General features: G+C 63.6%; 1 protein-coding gene and 1 pseudogene across 4 annotated transcripts; one reads left to right on the top strand and one right to left on the bottom strand.

Annotated features, from left to right (window-relative positions):
- Window positions 1-2,922: 2,922 nt before the first annotated feature.
- On the bottom strand, window positions 2,923-16,174 carry BRD9 (bromodomain containing 9). Of its 4 annotated transcripts, none has more exons than XM_056135070.1 (16): window positions 16,017-16,174; window positions 15,437-15,651; window positions 15,234-15,366; window positions 13,811-13,871; window positions 13,178-13,322; window positions 11,577-11,687; window positions 10,914-11,089; window positions 9,667-9,799; window positions 8,485-8,560; window positions 7,766-7,861; window positions 6,497-6,629; window positions 6,228-6,339; window positions 4,422-4,460; window positions 3,690-3,789; window positions 3,267-3,434; window positions 2,924-3,188 (listed from the first exon to the last, which is right to left on the bottom strand). In XM_056135070.1, exons 1-16 carry the CDS (start codon window positions 16,066-16,068, stop codon window positions 3,088-3,090), a joined length of 1,851 nt encoding a protein of 616 aa, XP_055991045.1. In that variant the 5' UTR covers window positions 16,069-16,174; the 3' UTR covers window positions 2,924-3,087. The 4 variants fall into 4 exon arrangements, with proteins under 4 accessions (XP_055991048.1, XP_055991045.1, XP_055991046.1 ...); XM_056135071.1 differs by having other exon boundaries at window positions 10,914-11,029; XM_056135072.1 differs by having other exon boundaries at window positions 10,914-11,026.
- LOC130043031 (uncharacterized) lies at window positions 12,309-12,419 on the top strand (annotated as a pseudogene).
- Window positions 16,175-16,180: the final 6 nt, after the last annotated feature.

Raw genomic sequence — 16,180 nt, 5'->3', positions numbered from 1 at the left:
GCAGGGGCTGTGCTGAGTTTGCTGCAGAAGTCCTGGTGCTGCCCACTGGCCCCCTGAAGCAGATGGTTTGCGTTTTAGGGTGGGAAGCGCCTCCCACGGGAGCCTATTTGCAGCTGGGGTGGGGGGAGGCTGGCCCACAGCACCTGGGGGTGGCTGAGACGCTTCCCCACTGCCCCCTACTCCCCTCCAGCCCAAAGCCCTCTCGGGACAGCTGTGTCCACACCCACAGGGCAGCATCCTTGGTCTCCAGCCATTCCCCAGTGCCAGTCCACCTGGGCTCTGCCCAGGGTCTCCCCATAGGGGTCACCCAGGGGACCGAGCGCCTGACCGTGGGTGTGGGCACAGCTGCTGGGGCTTCTCCACCCACCCGGGGTCCCCTATTCGGGGTCCCCTTCCACCGGGTTCCCCCTGGCTTCTCAGGCAGCCGCAGGCTCTGCCCAACAAGGGGGCCCCAGTCTGGGGCTGCACCTTGGCTGCACCAGACAGCCGCACGCCGACATCTCAGAACTGAGACTGTTCTGGGGTCACGGCCTCTCCAGAGCCCACCCTTTGTGTCCCCCACTCGGACACTCGCTAGCTCCCTAGCAGCTTCCACAGGGCTCCCCCATAGCTCAGGGTGCCCAAGGGCCACAGAAAGACTCAGTCCCAGGTAGGGCAGACCAGGTCCAGTGACCCCAGTGACCTCCCACTAGGGGTATCAGGGGCCCCCCTCCAAGGGCGGGCTTGTGTGGTGACTCTGTTGCAAACAGCTGCCTGGGGGTGGGGGTGCATGGGGTCCTGGTTTCCACAGAGCTGGGGGCCCAGTGCCAGCGGGCAGGCGGGGGCCCTGTGTGCACTGTCCCCACCTGCATAGCCTTGTCCCTCTCCCCCAAACACGGCCCCGAAGGGTGACTGGGAGAGACCTTCCTCCCTGTTCCAGGCCTCTCACCCCCCCAGTGTCAGTTGCCACAGACAGTAGCACACGCTACAGCTTGTGCCAAGGACCCCTAGGAAAGTGACCATGCAGGGACCCCTCAGGATGTGCCCTCAGTGGGCCCCTGAGAACATGCCCCCTCGCAGGGGACCCCGAGGACCCGCACCATGAGCCCATGGCCCCAAGGACACGGCCCACCCACCCACGGCCCACGGGCAGCAGCATGTGGCTCTGGGGCCGGGGAAGGTGACACCAGAGTGCTGCCACGGCAGGAGGCCAGGAGCAGCGGGCAGATGTTGGGGGGCGCCACCTCACTCCATGTGTCTCGCCCATGGGACCCCAAGAGAAAACCCGGCGCTCAGGGGCTGTCCAGGAACATGAGCACAGGAAGGAGAGGAGCCAGAGGGAGTGGCGAGGGGGCAGTGACAGGAAGCTGTGGTCAGAGGGATAATGTGGGGGGACTGTGTGGGGGAATGAGGCCCTCAGTGGATAGTCTCCAGGGGGCCCCTCCCGCCGCACCCACCAGGCAGGCGCTGCTGGTGCGGGTGACAGTCCCGCAGCCCAGGTGCCACTGACTCTCGGGGCTCGGGTTCCCTGATAACGGCAGAGGGGCCTCCTCCAGAGGAAGCAGCGCCTGCCCAGGGCCAAGGAGCCAGAACTTTCTGAACGTCCCCTAGCAACAATCTGTGTTTGGTAAACAGCTCGGCGCCAGCGCCCTCGGGCCAGCCTGCCACCTTCCTGTCCCCAGCCTGGAAGCCACTCTGCAGGGGTGCTGGGTCACGTCCACAGACCACTGCAGGAGCAGGCGGGCCGGGGCCCTGGGCACCGCGCTCTCCCTACCCCCAGCCCAGGCAGCTGCATGAGCTGCCAAGTCACGGGGACAGGAGCTCGCCAGGAAGCCGCAGGGCGACCTCTGCCCCGCTTCCCGGCCCAGAGGCCGTGCTCTCTCGTGCCTGACCCTCTGCGCCCCCCTCTGGCCAGAACTGCAGCCAGCCAGGCCCAGAAGCACTGGCAGAGAAGTGGGGCATGTTCCTGGGGAAGCCCCAAACCCCCACCCACACACACCCTCAACAGCAGGGACCAGTTAGTTGGAAGGTCAGGGCCCATGTGCAGCTGAGGTATAAAACGGCCCCCTCGTGGCCGAGTCTAGATCTGTGTCTGGGCTGAACCAGTTTCCTCAAGACATCAGGACCCAGGGCCACCCCACGGTTAAGCACCTCCCATGTCCACGTGGAGTGCAGCAATGGCTGTGGTAGAGTGGCCTCCCGGGGGGGGAGGGGGTTAGTACCTCCTCCTGCACCCTGCCTGCCTGCGCTTTGCACCCTGGCCCAGGTGTGCTCCTAGGAGCTCTGGGCGAGCCCCATCACCAACACTGCCTTCCTGAGGGCCCAATGGCCCATTGCAGGGGCCTCTGATGCACCCTCGTGCAGGGACATGGGCACTGCCAAGGGCTGGGCACGCATCTGGCAAGACCAGGGGTACGGAGGGGCAAACAGGGCTGAGCTGGACTGACAAGAAAGGTACCTGTGAGGGGCTCGCAGCGCTGGCCGGTCCCTGGGTGGGAGGCCTGGTCCCAGTGCCCGCACCTGCTACCCACCAGGCCTCGGCTGTGGGGAGTCCTAGACATGCTCCGAAGTCAGCAACACCCAGCACCAATGTGCCTCTGGGTCTGCCCTGCTTGCTGCCCACCCCAGCACAAACGTGGGCCCTGAGCCATCCTGGAGTACGTGGCATGCCCATGACAGCTTCAGCCCATGGCCTGCCCAAGTCCTACCGCCACCAACACCCGCTAGCATGTTGGTACTCTCGGTGGGCCAGCACGGCGGAGCTGAGACCCCCCCAGCTGGAACAGCCACATGCCACATGCACACAAGGGCCCTCTTCTTTATTGACACCTGGGGGTGCTGCATAGGCCGCGAGGAACCAGGGAGGCCCTGGGGCGACCCACACACACGCAGCGGCCCCACACAGGCACCGGGCGGGCAGCACAGCCTCCTGGGACTGCTCCCGCGATGGGCAGCTGTGCCCACTGCCAGCCCGGCGCTCCAGCCCAGGCCTGCACCAATGGGCTGCGCCTGCACCCCGGGCTGCACCGGCACTCCAGCCACGGACACACGGAGCCTGCCGGCGACGGGGCTGCACGTGACTCACAGAACAGGCGCCCGGCCACGCCGTCAGCTCTTGGTGGGGGCGGCGGGCTCCGGAGACTGGAGGAACTCGTACGGGTCGTGGGGCACCTCCGGCTGCTCCCCGACGCTGAGGTGGGAAGGGCTCCCTGCAACGTGGGGCAGCGCGTCAGACGCAGACCCGCAGCGCCCGGCAGGGGACACGGCCACGGTGGCGCAGGGCGTACCCAGCGTGTGGTGCTCGCGCTCAGAGGCGTTGGACAGGGAGCTGACGTTGGACGAGGGCCGTGAGCCCCCGCGCTCCGCCTGTGCCTCCTGCAGCTCCTGAAGCAGCTTGGCCGTCTCATCCAGCGGCAGCGGCCCGTCCTCTGGCTCCAGCTCCTTCTTCACTTTCCCTGAAGGACGCATGCGTGGCAGGTTGGAGACGCGCCCCGGGCCCGCCCTTTGGGGCCGCCTGAGAGGCCAGTTTGTGGACGCGAGCACAGCCTGAGCCCAGCCCATGGCGGGGAAAGGCAGGCGCAGGAAGTACCTTCCCAGGAGTGCTGGCAACACCAAGACAGGTACACCAAGCAGTATCCGGTCCCCATGTCAACAACTGGCCCCAAAGGCCACTGCTGGGAGCCACAGGCAGGGGGTGGGGGACCACCTACCTAAGGTGCCGAGCACGGCCATGTCCAGGGAGACGTCGGAGTATGGCTTCACTGACACGAAGTCCAGCACGGAGCCACCGTCGGCTAGGGTGTCGCCAGGCTGTACAGGGAGCAAAGGAAGGAGCCAGCGTCCGGCGTAAGCGCGCAGCCAGCTCGGATGTTCCAGCACTGACAGGGTGCCGAAGGCTCTGGCCCCGCTCTGACCCCCCTTTGGGTCTCTCCAAGCCGAGTCTAGAGCAAGCACAGCACCCCACTCTCCAAAAACCCAGGGTGATGCCAACACCCAGCCAGGCTCTGCCGGGACCCCCAGTATGGCTCTCGTCTGCTGTGACCCAAATGCGTGAGGGAGCTCGGGCCCAGCAGACAGATGGACACAGGCTCGCTCCGCCAGGGTGAGGCCCTGGGCAGCTTCCCAGGGGCGTGCAGCACCCCACAGCCACCACAGGGCTGTGCTGTGAAGGGTGCTCTCCTCCCTTGGCAAAGCTGCTCGGGTACTCCCCGTGCTCCCCACGCCGGCTGTGTGGGTGCTCCCATGGACCTGCGTGTGGTGCTGAGAGTGAGACTTGGGTTCTGCCCTGGCCTCCGTGAGAGGCTGCAGCTGGAGTCCGCACCAGGGAGAGGCGGGAGGGGACAACAGCACTGGCTGGGCCTGGGCCGGGCAACGTGGGGGGCATCTACAGAACTCCACAAAAGACCCTGGGGAAGCCCCGGGGTTCTGCGCCCCAAGCTCACCTTGGCTTCATCAGGAGGCTTCACCGGGATGCTTCTCCTCTGCAGGAAACAAGAGGGACAGAGTGGTCGCAGGCCAGAGCAGGGTGCTGTCTCCACCCCCATGCCATGACCGTTGCCACACCATCGAGTGCCGTGACAGCCACCACGTCTACATCCCGTTCTGTGACTTGTATCGGGTCCCTGTGCTGTGACCATCACAGACACTTGCCTGGCCACCAGCTTGGCCACCGGCTGCCACGTCCCCGCCCACCCAGCTCCGTGCAGCCCAGCCACCCCCCTCACACCTGCACGTGGACTCCCTCACTCGCTGACCCACATGTGCAGGAGCACACAGGGCCCAGAGGTGCAGGGACGCAAGCCTGTGAGTGCACAGGGCAAAGGCATGCAAACATGGGCATGGGCACGCACGGGCCTGGTACACAGGCACAGCAAATGAACACATGAGCGCACGCACACAGATGCATGCACAAGCACAGAGGCACATACAAGGATGTATAGGCACATGTACGCACATGAACATAAATACACATGTGGGCACAGGAACACGCGTGTACATATGCACACACAAGTATATATGCACGTGCATATACACAAGCACACACACACTTAGGCACAGGCACACACGTATGCGAACACACACGGGCACAGGCACACATTAAGCATGTACAGGCACATTTACACACACGTGGGCACAGGGACATATGCACACGTGGGCACAGGCACACATGCACACAGGCGTGTGCAGGCATACACATGTACACACGCACACACAGGCACAGGAGGAAACAGGGTGAGCAGGCAGGTTGCAGAAGACTCAGGACGAGCCCGGCAGAGCTGCTGAGTCTTTGGAGAAGGTGTTCAGCGCAGACCGGCCCCTTCACCCAGAAACCTGGTGAGCACATGACCCCCCTGATTCCAAGCCGCAGCAAGAAAAGTTGGGTTTAGGGCCCACCCTGCGATGCTCAGGGGTTGGTCCTGCGGATCATGGGAACAGCCGGGTCAGCGTGTGCAAGACAAGACAAAGACCCTCCGGGGTGTGCTCTCCTCTGATCCCACCCAAGGGGGCAGAGCTGCTGAAGCCTTGTGGGGCTGGGGCCACGGGCAGAGCCTGGGGCTGAACTGGGCTCTGCCCTTACGGAGCTTGTGCTAGAGCCCGTGGGGAGATTCCTGGGGCAGGCCGGGAGAGGAGGAAGGTCTTGACCAAAGAGCCCCAGGGTCTCACCCCCAGCACCACAGAGTCCAGCCTGCCAGGACTGCCCCCTGAGCACCACCAAGCGTGGCCCAACAGACACAGACACAAGAAGGCAGACAGAGGGGCTGGACGCTGTGGCCAGGGCCACGAGGAGGGCAGGCATGACAGGCTGAGGCATGCTGGGAATGGCGTGGGCAGCGATGCACGGATGGGAACCGCAAGACCACCCTTTTCTCCTCCCTCCGCCTGTAACCTCACCACCAGGCTGGACTCACAGCTCTCCTGTGAGCAGCAGTGACCATAGGGGACAGCTGCCCCTCACACAGCAGGGAGGGCAAGGCCAGCCCCTCCTAACAGCTGTGAAGGAACCTTCTGGGTTTCGACCAGGAGCCCACGGCCTGCTGGGGGACAGTCACCAGCCAGCCCCGGCCTGGGGCCAGGCCACTCACAGCAGGGCAGGCAGGCCCATGGGGTCAACTGTGACCGTGCCCTCAGAGAAGGGTTGGACAGAGCTCACGGCTCACCCTCCCCTGCGGGTAGCCCGCTGGACAAACACCACAGGCGCGGTCAGCAGGAAGTGGGTCCGCGCGAGTGGGGAGGGTGCGTGACGGCACCTGTCGCAGCTGGAAGAGCACTCGTGAGTGGTCCCCGCCCGTGATCTGGTCCAGGAGATCGTCCACTAGCTTCTTGCTGTAGCTCCCAGCGTCCTTCACGAACTCCTGCAGGCTGAAGCAGAGGCCCCTGCTCCCATGGACGCCCCCATGGTCGCGGCTCTGCACGGAGGGCCACGTCCAGTGTGGGGCGGCAGTCACCAGCCTGGAGAGCCAACCCTCGGGGTGGTCCTGGTGAGTCACCATGAGGGCGTGAGTGCCCAGCCACTCACCTTAGCGCACACTGCACGCCTGTCTCGTCCCCATAGGCCGAGTAGAGCAGCTCTGTCTCTTCTGACTTGAGGTCTCCAAACACGGAGTTGTTGTGCATGGAGAGCGCCGTGCTAGTACTCGACAGGAAGGTGACTGCCACAAGCACACAGCGCAGGTGGGTGCCCTGGCCGTGCCCACAAGGCCCCGCCCCAGGCCTCGAGGCCCCACCCAGACCCCAGGTCCCACCCAGACCCTGAGGGCCCTGGGCTCTACGCTAGATGCCAGGGGCACCCTAGGTGACAGCTGTTTTATCTCCATCATGAAGCAGGTAGGGGAGCCCAGTCACAATCGGGGCCCAAGGTGGCAGCATCAGGGCCTGGGGGTTGCTCGGCCGGCAGCCCAGAAGCACCGCACATCTGTAACCGGCTGCTCCCCAGGCTGCCTGAAACCAGGGACAGCCAGCTCAGGGGGGCAGCAGTGACCTCCTTGACAGCACCAGGTGCCAGTATGGATCCAGAGTCACAGACACGGGAAGCCGTGACACATGTGCTGTGCGACACGGGCAGTGGACACATCTCCAGTGAAGATGGGGCAGAAAATCCATGAGGGAGACAGGCACTTCCCTCGCACATGACAGAAAACGATGCCCAGTACTGGCACATGGACGGCAGACTGGGGCTGGGTGGGGGCAGAAGCCTGTTCCCTGCTGACAATACACACATACGTGTGCGTGCAGACTACTGACACACGTCACACCCATCGTGGGCCAGCATATGCACACTAGTGTGTGCCCGGTACACATGCGCACATGGTAACATGTCCAGCATACACACACACTGTAATGTGTGTCCTGGTGCACACGTGCCCAGCACACAGACATGACATGTGCCCACATGCACATGTGCCCAGCACATACATGGTAACATATGCCGGGGTGCACATACACATGTACTCGGAACATGCAGACATGACAGGTGTCCTGGTGCACACATGTCCAGTATGCACATGAAGTGACATGTACCCTTGAACACACAACCAGGACACATGAACACAAGGGGTGATGTGCCCCTCTATACACACGTGCATAGCACATACAAGGGGTGACGGGCACACCGGTAACACTGGCACACACACTCACATCCAGGTTCTTTCTGAAGCAAACAAAGTGCAGCCCAAGTGGAAAATGGCCCTGGGGGTTGAGCCTCCCCCACTGGACCCCCCAGCCTGAGCTCTCTGGGACCCGCCCAGAGGGTCCCCCTCTGTGGAGGGCTGTGGTCGGGGATACTCACCTTTGCTGCGCCGCTCATCCTTGAAGCCCAGGGTGGTGAAGCCGGGCAGCAACTTGCTGGACAGTGAGCTCAGGTCCACAGGGTGGGTCTCCTCCTCTGCAAGGCCAGGCATGGGGGTGAGAGGTCAGTGTGAGTGCCAGCTCCATCCTCCACCCCAACACGCAGCACCGCCCAGGAGTCCTGCGTGGGCCCCATCCCCAGGGCACCGGCCAGCTACACCTTTCTGACCACCAGCAGCCCGACTCAGGTCTCCCCAGAGACCACCAGGGCTCGCTCGGCTGGAGCCTAGAATCCCATCTACATGCCCACAAGGCGTCAGAGGCTGCTGGGAACTGGGAAGGGCAAGGCCCACTGGGTGAGGCCTGTGGGATCCATCACTCATAGGAGCCACCTCCTCCCGACACCGGCTCTGGGCCAGGTCTTCAGGGAGTCTGGGAGACTGACCCCGGCCACAGGGGCAGCAACAGGTGCTAAGAACGCCTCTGCATCTCGGCTGGCTGCACTCAGAGCCCAGCCTGGACCCAGCCAGGGGCTCCAGCAGTGTGCACTTTGATGTCCAGCCCAGGCATGCTACCCTCGAGAGTCCAGTGCCCAGAAGTGTGCCCATTCCAGACATGCTGCTCTCGAGCGTCCACCCCCTAGAAGTGTGCCTAGAGTCCACCCCAGGCACGCTGCCCTTGAGTGTCCAATCCAGAGCTGTGGTGCAGGGGGGCGCCCACCGTCGGCATCGGGCTGGGCGGCGTTGACCACGCTATAGACCAGGCTGCCGTCACCGCTGCGCCTCAGGTAGCCCATCTGCAAGAAAGCAGAGCGCCCCTGGAGCTTGACCAAAGCTTGGCCAGTAGGGGTCCGGCTCCCCCTTCCCTGTGCCCGAGGGCCCAGCCAGTACCACGCCGGCAGGACAGCCCAGAACCCCTCAGCAGGGCCAGAACTGTGCGGGCAAGAGGCGGCCAGGGCACAGGGTTCCCTCAGCTTAAGTCCATGCAGCGGCCAGCAGGAGGGCGGGGCGGCAGGACAAGCTGCTGAGGCCATGTGCTGGCACAGGGGCTCAGCAGGCGGAAACAGGGCATGGTTGCCCTTGGGACAGCGCTGCACAGCAGGGGCCAGTATGAGGGACATGGCAGGGCCAGGGGTGCTGGGATCTCACCAGACCTATTGCAGCCTGAATCTCCATAGGAAGACGACTAGGAGCTGCCCCTCCCAGGGAGACCCCGTGGGCCTGGGCCCCTCCCAGGGAGACCCCGTGGGTCTGGGAACCTCCTAGGGGAGACCCCATGGGCCTGAGCCCCTCCCGGGGAGACCCTGTGGGCCTGGGCCCCTCCCGGGGAGACGCCCGTGGGCCTGAGCCCCTTCCGGCATGGGCCTGAGCCCCTCCTGGGACAACCCCGTGGGCCTGAGTCCTTTCCAGGGAGACCCCGTGGGCCTGGGCCCCTCCCAGGGAGATCCTGTGGGTCTGGGCATCTCCTAGGGGAGACCCCGTGGGCGTGGGCCGCTCCTAGGGGAGACCCTGTGGGCGTGGGCCCCTCCTAAGGGAGACCCCGTGGGCCTGGGCCCCTCCTAGGGAGACTCTGTGGGCCTGGGTCCCTCCTGGGGAGACCCCCGTGGGCCTGGGCTCCTCCTAGGGGAGACCCCCGTGGGCCTGGGCCCCTCCCAGGGAGACCCCGTGGACCTGAGCCCCTCCTAGGGGAGACCCCTGTGGGCCTGAGCCCTTCTAGGGGGAGACCCTGTGTGCCTGAACCCGTCCTAGGGGAGACCCCGTGGGCCTGAGCCCCTTCTGGGGTACTCCCTGTTTACCCTCGTTTCTGGGCCTCTGGCCAGGGAGAGCTGCTAGCTGGGAGCACCCGCATGTAGCTGAGGGCACCCAGGTGCCTGGTCAGGAGTGCCCATACCACAGCCCATACCTTGCCGCCCGGGAGGAAGCGGTGGACCCTGTCTCGAGCCTCGTCGGCTGCGTGCTCGGCCAGGGCCAGCACGTGCTCCTCAGCGGTGCTGTCCGTCAGGCTACAGGCACTCCCCTCAGGCTCGAATATGGAGCTGTGGAGGGATGCGTATCGTGGGGCCGGGCAGAGCCTGTCCCGGACAGTGACGAGCCCCAGGACGCTGGCCTCGGGCGGCACCGAACAAGCTGACGTCTCCTGAGAAGGTTCTGGAAGCATGTGGACGCTTTTCCAGGCACTGTGGGAGGCTGAGGGGTCCCGAGCCCACTGACAAGCCCCTCAAACGCAGCGGTGGCAGAAAGGAGCTCAGGAGCAGGGTGGGGGCAGAGCTGAGGCCTGCACTGAGCCAGAGTGGGCAAGGAGTGGCTGCCTGCGTGGTCATCAGCGAATAGCAGCCCAGCGGGGGCCAGTGTGGCCACCCCTCCCCCAGGCACCAGCGACTCCAGCGTCACCGTCACATCACCCTCACGCCAGGCACTGCCTATTCCAGGTACAAGCTGGGGGCATGGTCTTGGCAGCTCCGTAGGCTGCCAGGCTCATTGCACACATACGCACATGTTGTGGTACAGATGCATACGTGTGTGTGCATGGATTGCATCCATCTAACACGTATGTGTGTGCATGTGTCAAATCCAACGCATGTGTGCCTGCATCCACCTAACACACGTGCACGTGCCGCATCCTCTAACATGTGTGTGCCATGTCCAACACATGTGCCCACATCCACCTAACATGTCTTCATTTAACGTGTGTGCACGCATGTGTCATGCCTAACACATGTGCCTGCATCCATCTACATCCATCTTACATGCGTGCATCCGTTCTAACACGTGTGTGCGTGTGCGTATCCATCTAACGTGTGTGAGTGCACCTAATATATGTGTGCATGTTCTGCGTCCACCTAATGCATGTGAGCCCCTGCCTAACACGTGTGCCCATGTCCATCTAACACATGTGCACATGTGCTGCATCCATCTAGCGCGTGTGCCCATGCCTAACACATGAGCCTGCGTCCATCTAACATGTGTGCCTGCATTCACCTAACACATGCGTGTGCCTGCATCCATGTGCCTCTACATGCGTGTGCACGTGTGTCTGTGCACGTGTGTACATCTTCCTGTGTGATGTGCGGGGAGTGTCACTGTGTGTCCCTGGAGAGCTACGTGCACAGCTGCCTCACTGCTCGGCGGCCCAGGCAGGCCGGCCTTTACCTGGTCACTTCTCTACTCGGCCTTTTGGACTTCTTGGCAGCTTCTACTTGCACGGGGACAACTTCGGGCACAGGCTCCTCCACAGCCGTGTCCTCGCTGCCCAGAAGTGCTGCCTGCTGAGAGAAATCCATGGCCTGCATGAACGACATGCTGCGCTTCAGAGCTAACAGCCGCTCCTAGAACCAGAAAGGACAGAGCGCCAGGGGTTGGCCCCTCCTCGCAGCCAGGCGCCATGGCGATGATGGATGGGCATGGCCACGCCCCGGCCTCCAGCTGACCTCCACATGCAGCGGGAAGAGGGGTTCCGCTGGGGGGGATTCGGGGGGGGGCTAGAGTACATAGATGCAGCCGGGCCCATGGGCGGATTTGGGCAGCCCCTCAGAACAGCCAACGGGGAGCAGAGGGGCCGCCTGCCGACTGGAGACGCCCTGGGCACAACACCCCAGATCTGGAACTTTCCAAGCCTAAAGCAAAAGCCACAACTGGAGCAGAGGCAAGGGCTGGGGAGGGACAGTGCCTGGGCAGAGCCCCACATGGGGACCAGGGAGTGGCCCGGGGTCTACGCTGAGGCCGGGTGGAAGGATGGAAGCGTGGTGCCGTGAGTTTTGTGCAGGCAGGACATGTGCTCGCCGAGCGGCGGCGGCCCCGCACGCGGGCCCTTACTCTGCTCATCATCTTGAAGCCAGCGTGCAGTATCTTCTTGGCTAGCTTGTAGTACACGGTGTCGGGCCTGTTGTAGGTCATGGCGTTGTCACACATCAGCTTGAAGTCGGCCTGGAAACGGGTGCACCAGTGTGAGCAAGAGGCCATGGGCTCTCGCCCCACTGGCTTTTTGCATTTTGGCTTTTAGGATCACAGCTGGCAATGCTCAGCAGTTCCTCCTGGCTCTGCACTCAGGAATTACTCCTGCTGCTGCTTGGGGGACCAAAGTGGATGCTGGGGAGAACTTGGGTCAGCTGTATGCAAGGCAAACGCCCTACTTGCTCTACTATCACTGCGGCCCCAACCCTCACTAGCATCTTTAAAACTCTAAAAGCAAAGACTGGGGGCTGGAGAGATAGCACAGCGGATAGGGGGTTTGCCTTGAACGCGGCCGACCCGGGTTCGATTCCCAGCATCCCATATGGTCCCCTGAGCACCGCCAGGAGTAACTCCTGAGTGCAGAGCCAGGAGTAACCCCTGTGCAACACCAGGTGTGACCCAAAAAGCAAAAAAAAAAAAAAAAAAAGCAAAGACTGTCCAAGGCCAAGTGCAGATCACAAACCCCGGGCAGCTCTGCCTCAGGGTATGCTGGGGGAGGTGGGGGGAGGCTGAGTTTTGTATGAACAGTCACCAGACCCCCCACCCCTCACACAGAGAACTAAAACTACCAACTGGACCCTAAACACAAGTCTGACGGGCAAAGTTTTCACTGTTCTGATTTTGCAGTCATCAGCACAAGCTAAACATTCCCTACAAGGGCACGCCTGATCCCCAGACCTGGTCTTAGAAATGCAGGTGGAAAATCAAATAGGAAATAAAAACAAGTCCACAGTTCTGAGTATTCTGTCATCAACCCGGGACTCCACAGCTGCATGAACCAGCTACGACCACGCCACCTTGCTGGCCACCGTGCCGTGCCAGGCCGGGCTGGGCTGAGACGCGGTGCCCTCCTGAGCCCTGGAGCCTGCCACCAACCAGGAGGCAGGGCGTCTGTGAGCACTGCAGGGCCCCCATCTGTGCTCTCCTTCCAGCCGCTCCCGCTGCTCCTCAGGGCAGCAGACCCTTTGGAGCAAGGACCCAGAGAGGAACGTGCAAGGGCACATTCTCCAAAGCTGCCAGACCCGGAAGTCTCTGCTGGCCCAGAGTCAGGAGCTCGGTATCAGGGAAGGTGCGATCTCAGTACGGGGGCCAGGGAGGGCCCGAGGGGCTGCAGTGCATCCCGCACACACCAGAACCAGGCTCTCTCTTCCCTGGCACTACCTGGACGCCCTGAGCACTGATGTAGGAGTAGCCTCTGAGCCTGGACCCAAAATAAAAAGAAACAAAACAAAAAAAGTGTTCGAAAGCCAACGAAACCCTAGTGGCAGGCAGAAGGAGCTAAGAGCTGGAAAGCAGCTCTGGAACAGGCTGAGGCTGCCCTGGGGACTCTTGGGCACCACACGTGTCCTCTGCTGCTGCAGGCAGGCCTGGAGTGGACCCTAGCCAAGCAGCCAGCATCCCATCCCTGTGGCCAACCCTCAGCCCCACCACACCAGAGCGAGTGCCCGAGGGCAGCCAGTTACCTTAAACTCCGTGACCGACTTGTATTCGTTCGCAACGATCTTGTCTTTCATGGTGCCAAAATCCATCGGATGCTTTATTATCATCGAGTATCCGGGAGCAATGGCGTCCGTGACAGGAAAAGCAAAAAACCCATGAGGATCTTTCCTGCAAACAGAGGCGTCCCGGTGGAGGGCAGGAAGCTGTGACGCTCAGGCCCGTCAGTGCTGCCCCAGCTGGCAGGGTGGAGGCCAGTACGATGGGCTCAACCAGTCTGCTGCTTGGAGAGCAGAGGAACGTTCCGGAACCGCAGAATGTGGTGACTTTTCCCCAAACTCCTTCACTAGCCCCTGGTTCCGGAGGGGGCCCACATCCACCTCTTGGACCCTATGCTGGAAAGTGTCCGTCCTGCCCACTCACTCCACCAGGCACAGCCACCTGGCAGCACCCACACAGCACTGCCCACTCACACCACCACCCACAGCTGCCCAGTCACACCCACATACCACTGCCTGCTCACACCACCACCCACAGCTGCCCGGCCACACCCACATACCGCTGCCCGCTCACACCACCACCCACAGCAGACTGGCCTCACCCACACACCGCTGCCCGCTCACTCCACCACCCACAGCTGCCCGGCCACACCCACACACCTCTGCAGCTGGCGGAGGAAGTGCTCCAGCAGGCGCTGAATCGGCGAGGTCTCGTTCTCGGCTGCAGAGGCGACAACCAGCCAGCATTGTCAGCACGGGCACAGGGAGCCCACACGGGCCAGGTCAGGCAGACTGGTCCCCAGGGCCCAGGGCTTCTGTGCTCAGAACCCGACACAGCGGCAGCCTGTCTGCTTCCCAGGCTCCCAAGCCCGGCCTTGCCCTGAGTCCCCACCTTGTGACCAGCAAGGCCCGCCACGTCCAGCCTGCTCGAGACAGTTGGACGAGGAACCCGCTGCCCAGGACATACCCCCCTGGTGCAGAGCGTAGGGCCACTGGCCTGGGTATGCAGACAGTGCTCCCTGCCGGGTGCCACAGGCCCTGAAAGCACGGGTCCCCCCATACACCCTTTCACTGGGGCCCAGCCCTCCCGGGCACCCACACGCTGACTTCCTCCAGGAGCTGCTCTGACCAGCAGCACCAAGAAAGGAGGGCCCAGGTGTCCACCCACACCCAGACAACAGTGTGGGAGGCTTTTCCAGCCCACAGACACCAACGCCCAGGTGGAGCCCCACACAGTGAGTGCCTAGGGCAGTCTGTGGGAGAGGGATCATCCTGAGTATCAGCCCAGGTCAGATGGGTCCAGAGTAGGAACCAGACCCTGGCCACGCATCTGTGTCCCTGGACACGCATCTCTGCCCCAGACATGTATCGGCACCCCCTGGACATGCATCTCCATCTTCTGGACGTGAATCTTCACCCCCCTGAACAAATGTCTCTGCCCCCTGGACACGTATCTCCACCCCCTGGACACGCATCTGCAGCTGCTGGACACTCGTCTCAGCCCCCTGGACACCGTTTGCACATGCTGGACACGCATCTCCACCCCCTGAACATGCATCTGCACTCACTGGACACACACCATGGACACAGGTCTGCACCTCCTGGACACATGCCTACGACCCCTGGACACCTGTCTGCACCCCCTAGACATACATCTCTACCCCCTGGACACCCATCTGCGCTTGCTGGACATGCATCACCACCCCCTGGACATGTATCTGCACCCACTGGACACATGTCTGCACCCCATGGACACGCGTCTCCACCCCCGGACATGCATCTCCTCCCTCTGGACAGGTGTCTCCACTCCCTGGACATGCATCTGCACCTGCTGGACATGCATCTCCACCCCCTGGACATGCATCTGCACCCACTGGACACGCGTCTCTGTCCCCTAGATGGACACACATCTCCGCCCCCTGGAAACCCATCTGTACCCGGTGGTCCCGCGTCTCTACCCCCTGGACACGGGTCTGCACTCCCTGGGCTCCCGGTGCTCCAGGACATGCATCTACACCCCCCCCCCCCAGGCCCAGGACACACGTCTGAGCTCCCTGGACGCGACCCATGGCCCTCCGGTCACCTGGCTGTGTGCGGCAGGCTCTGATGGGGCGGTCTGGGGGCGGCTCCACCTCCACCTTCTTGCCCGGCTCGAACACGTCGGCCTCGGCCTCTGAGTCGCCGTGTTCCTTCTCGCGCTTGCGCTTGCGCTCCTCCTGCACAGAGGAGACTGTGGCAGCGGCCCGTGGGCTCCCACACGCCAGCCCGGCCCGGGCCCCCGCCCACCTTGCGCTTCCTCCGCTCCTCGTCGTCCAGGTGCTTCTCCTTCTCCGCCTTCTTCTTCTTCTTCTTCTTCTTCTCCCGGTGTCGCTCGCGCTCGTGGTCCGAGCGGTCGTCATAGTAGCTGGAATCATGGCCCGAACCCGACAGCTCCGTCACCTCACTGCCCCCGACCTTCAGCACCAGCTTCAGCGGCTTCTCCAGCGGCTTGTCTGGGTAGTCTAGGGACGCAGGGTCAGCAGCTGCCCTGGGGCCCGCCTCCAAACTGGGTTCTCGCGCCGCCCACCCACGCCAGGCCCCGCCCCGGCGCGCAGGAGGCCCCGCCCCCGGCTCCAGGCTCCGCCCCGGCGTGCAGGAGGCCCTGAGCCCGGCTTCAGGCCCCACCCCAGTAGGCAGGAGGCCCCGCCCCCGGCGCGCGGGAGGCCCAGCCCCGGCTTCAGGCTCCGCCCCCGGCCCCGGCGCGCGGGAGGCCCCGCCCCCGGCGTCAGGCCCCGCCCCACTCTCAGATCGCAGACCCCACCGGCCCGCCCAGCGGCGACGACCCGGGAGTCTGGGGGTGATCGCGCGCCCTCCGCCCGGGTCCCACCGTCGTAGGACGAACGCCATTCGGCCTTGTGCTTCTTGTGCTTCTTGCCCATGGCGCGACCGGAGCCCTGTCGCCGCCGCTGCCTCCTCCCGCGCCCGCTTTTCCGCCGAGGGCGCAGCGCGCCGGAAGTGGTTCTGCCGCTGCCGGAAGTAGCCGGTCCGCGG

The sequence above is a fragment of the Sorex fumeus genome, unplaced genomic scaffold (genome assembly GCF_029834395.1).
Source record: "Sorex fumeus unplaced genomic scaffold, SorFum_2.1 ptg000110l, whole genome shotgun sequence".
In the NCBI taxonomy this organism is placed as follows: Eukaryota; Metazoa; Chordata; class Mammalia; order Eulipotyphla; family Soricidae; genus Sorex; species Sorex fumeus.
The sequence above is the reverse complement of the archived record's forward strand: the minus strand, read 5'-3'. Positions and strand labels throughout refer to the sequence as shown.

Bases quoted from the DNA above. Each gene is read 5' to 3' on its own strand.
- BRD9 (XM_056135070.1), bottom strand. From the start codon at position 16,068: ATGGGCAAGAAGCACAAGAAGCACAAGGCCGAATGGCGTTCGTCCTAC. The intron at 15,367-15,436 runs GTGGGCGGGGGC...TCCTCTGTGCAG, and splicing joins AGGAGCGGAGGAAGCGCAAG to GAGGAGCGCAAGCGCAAGCG. The intron at 3,790-4,421 runs GTGAGCTTGGGG...CTCCCTGTACAG, and splicing joins AGCCTCCTGATGAAGCCAAG to CCTGGCGACACCCTAGCCGA.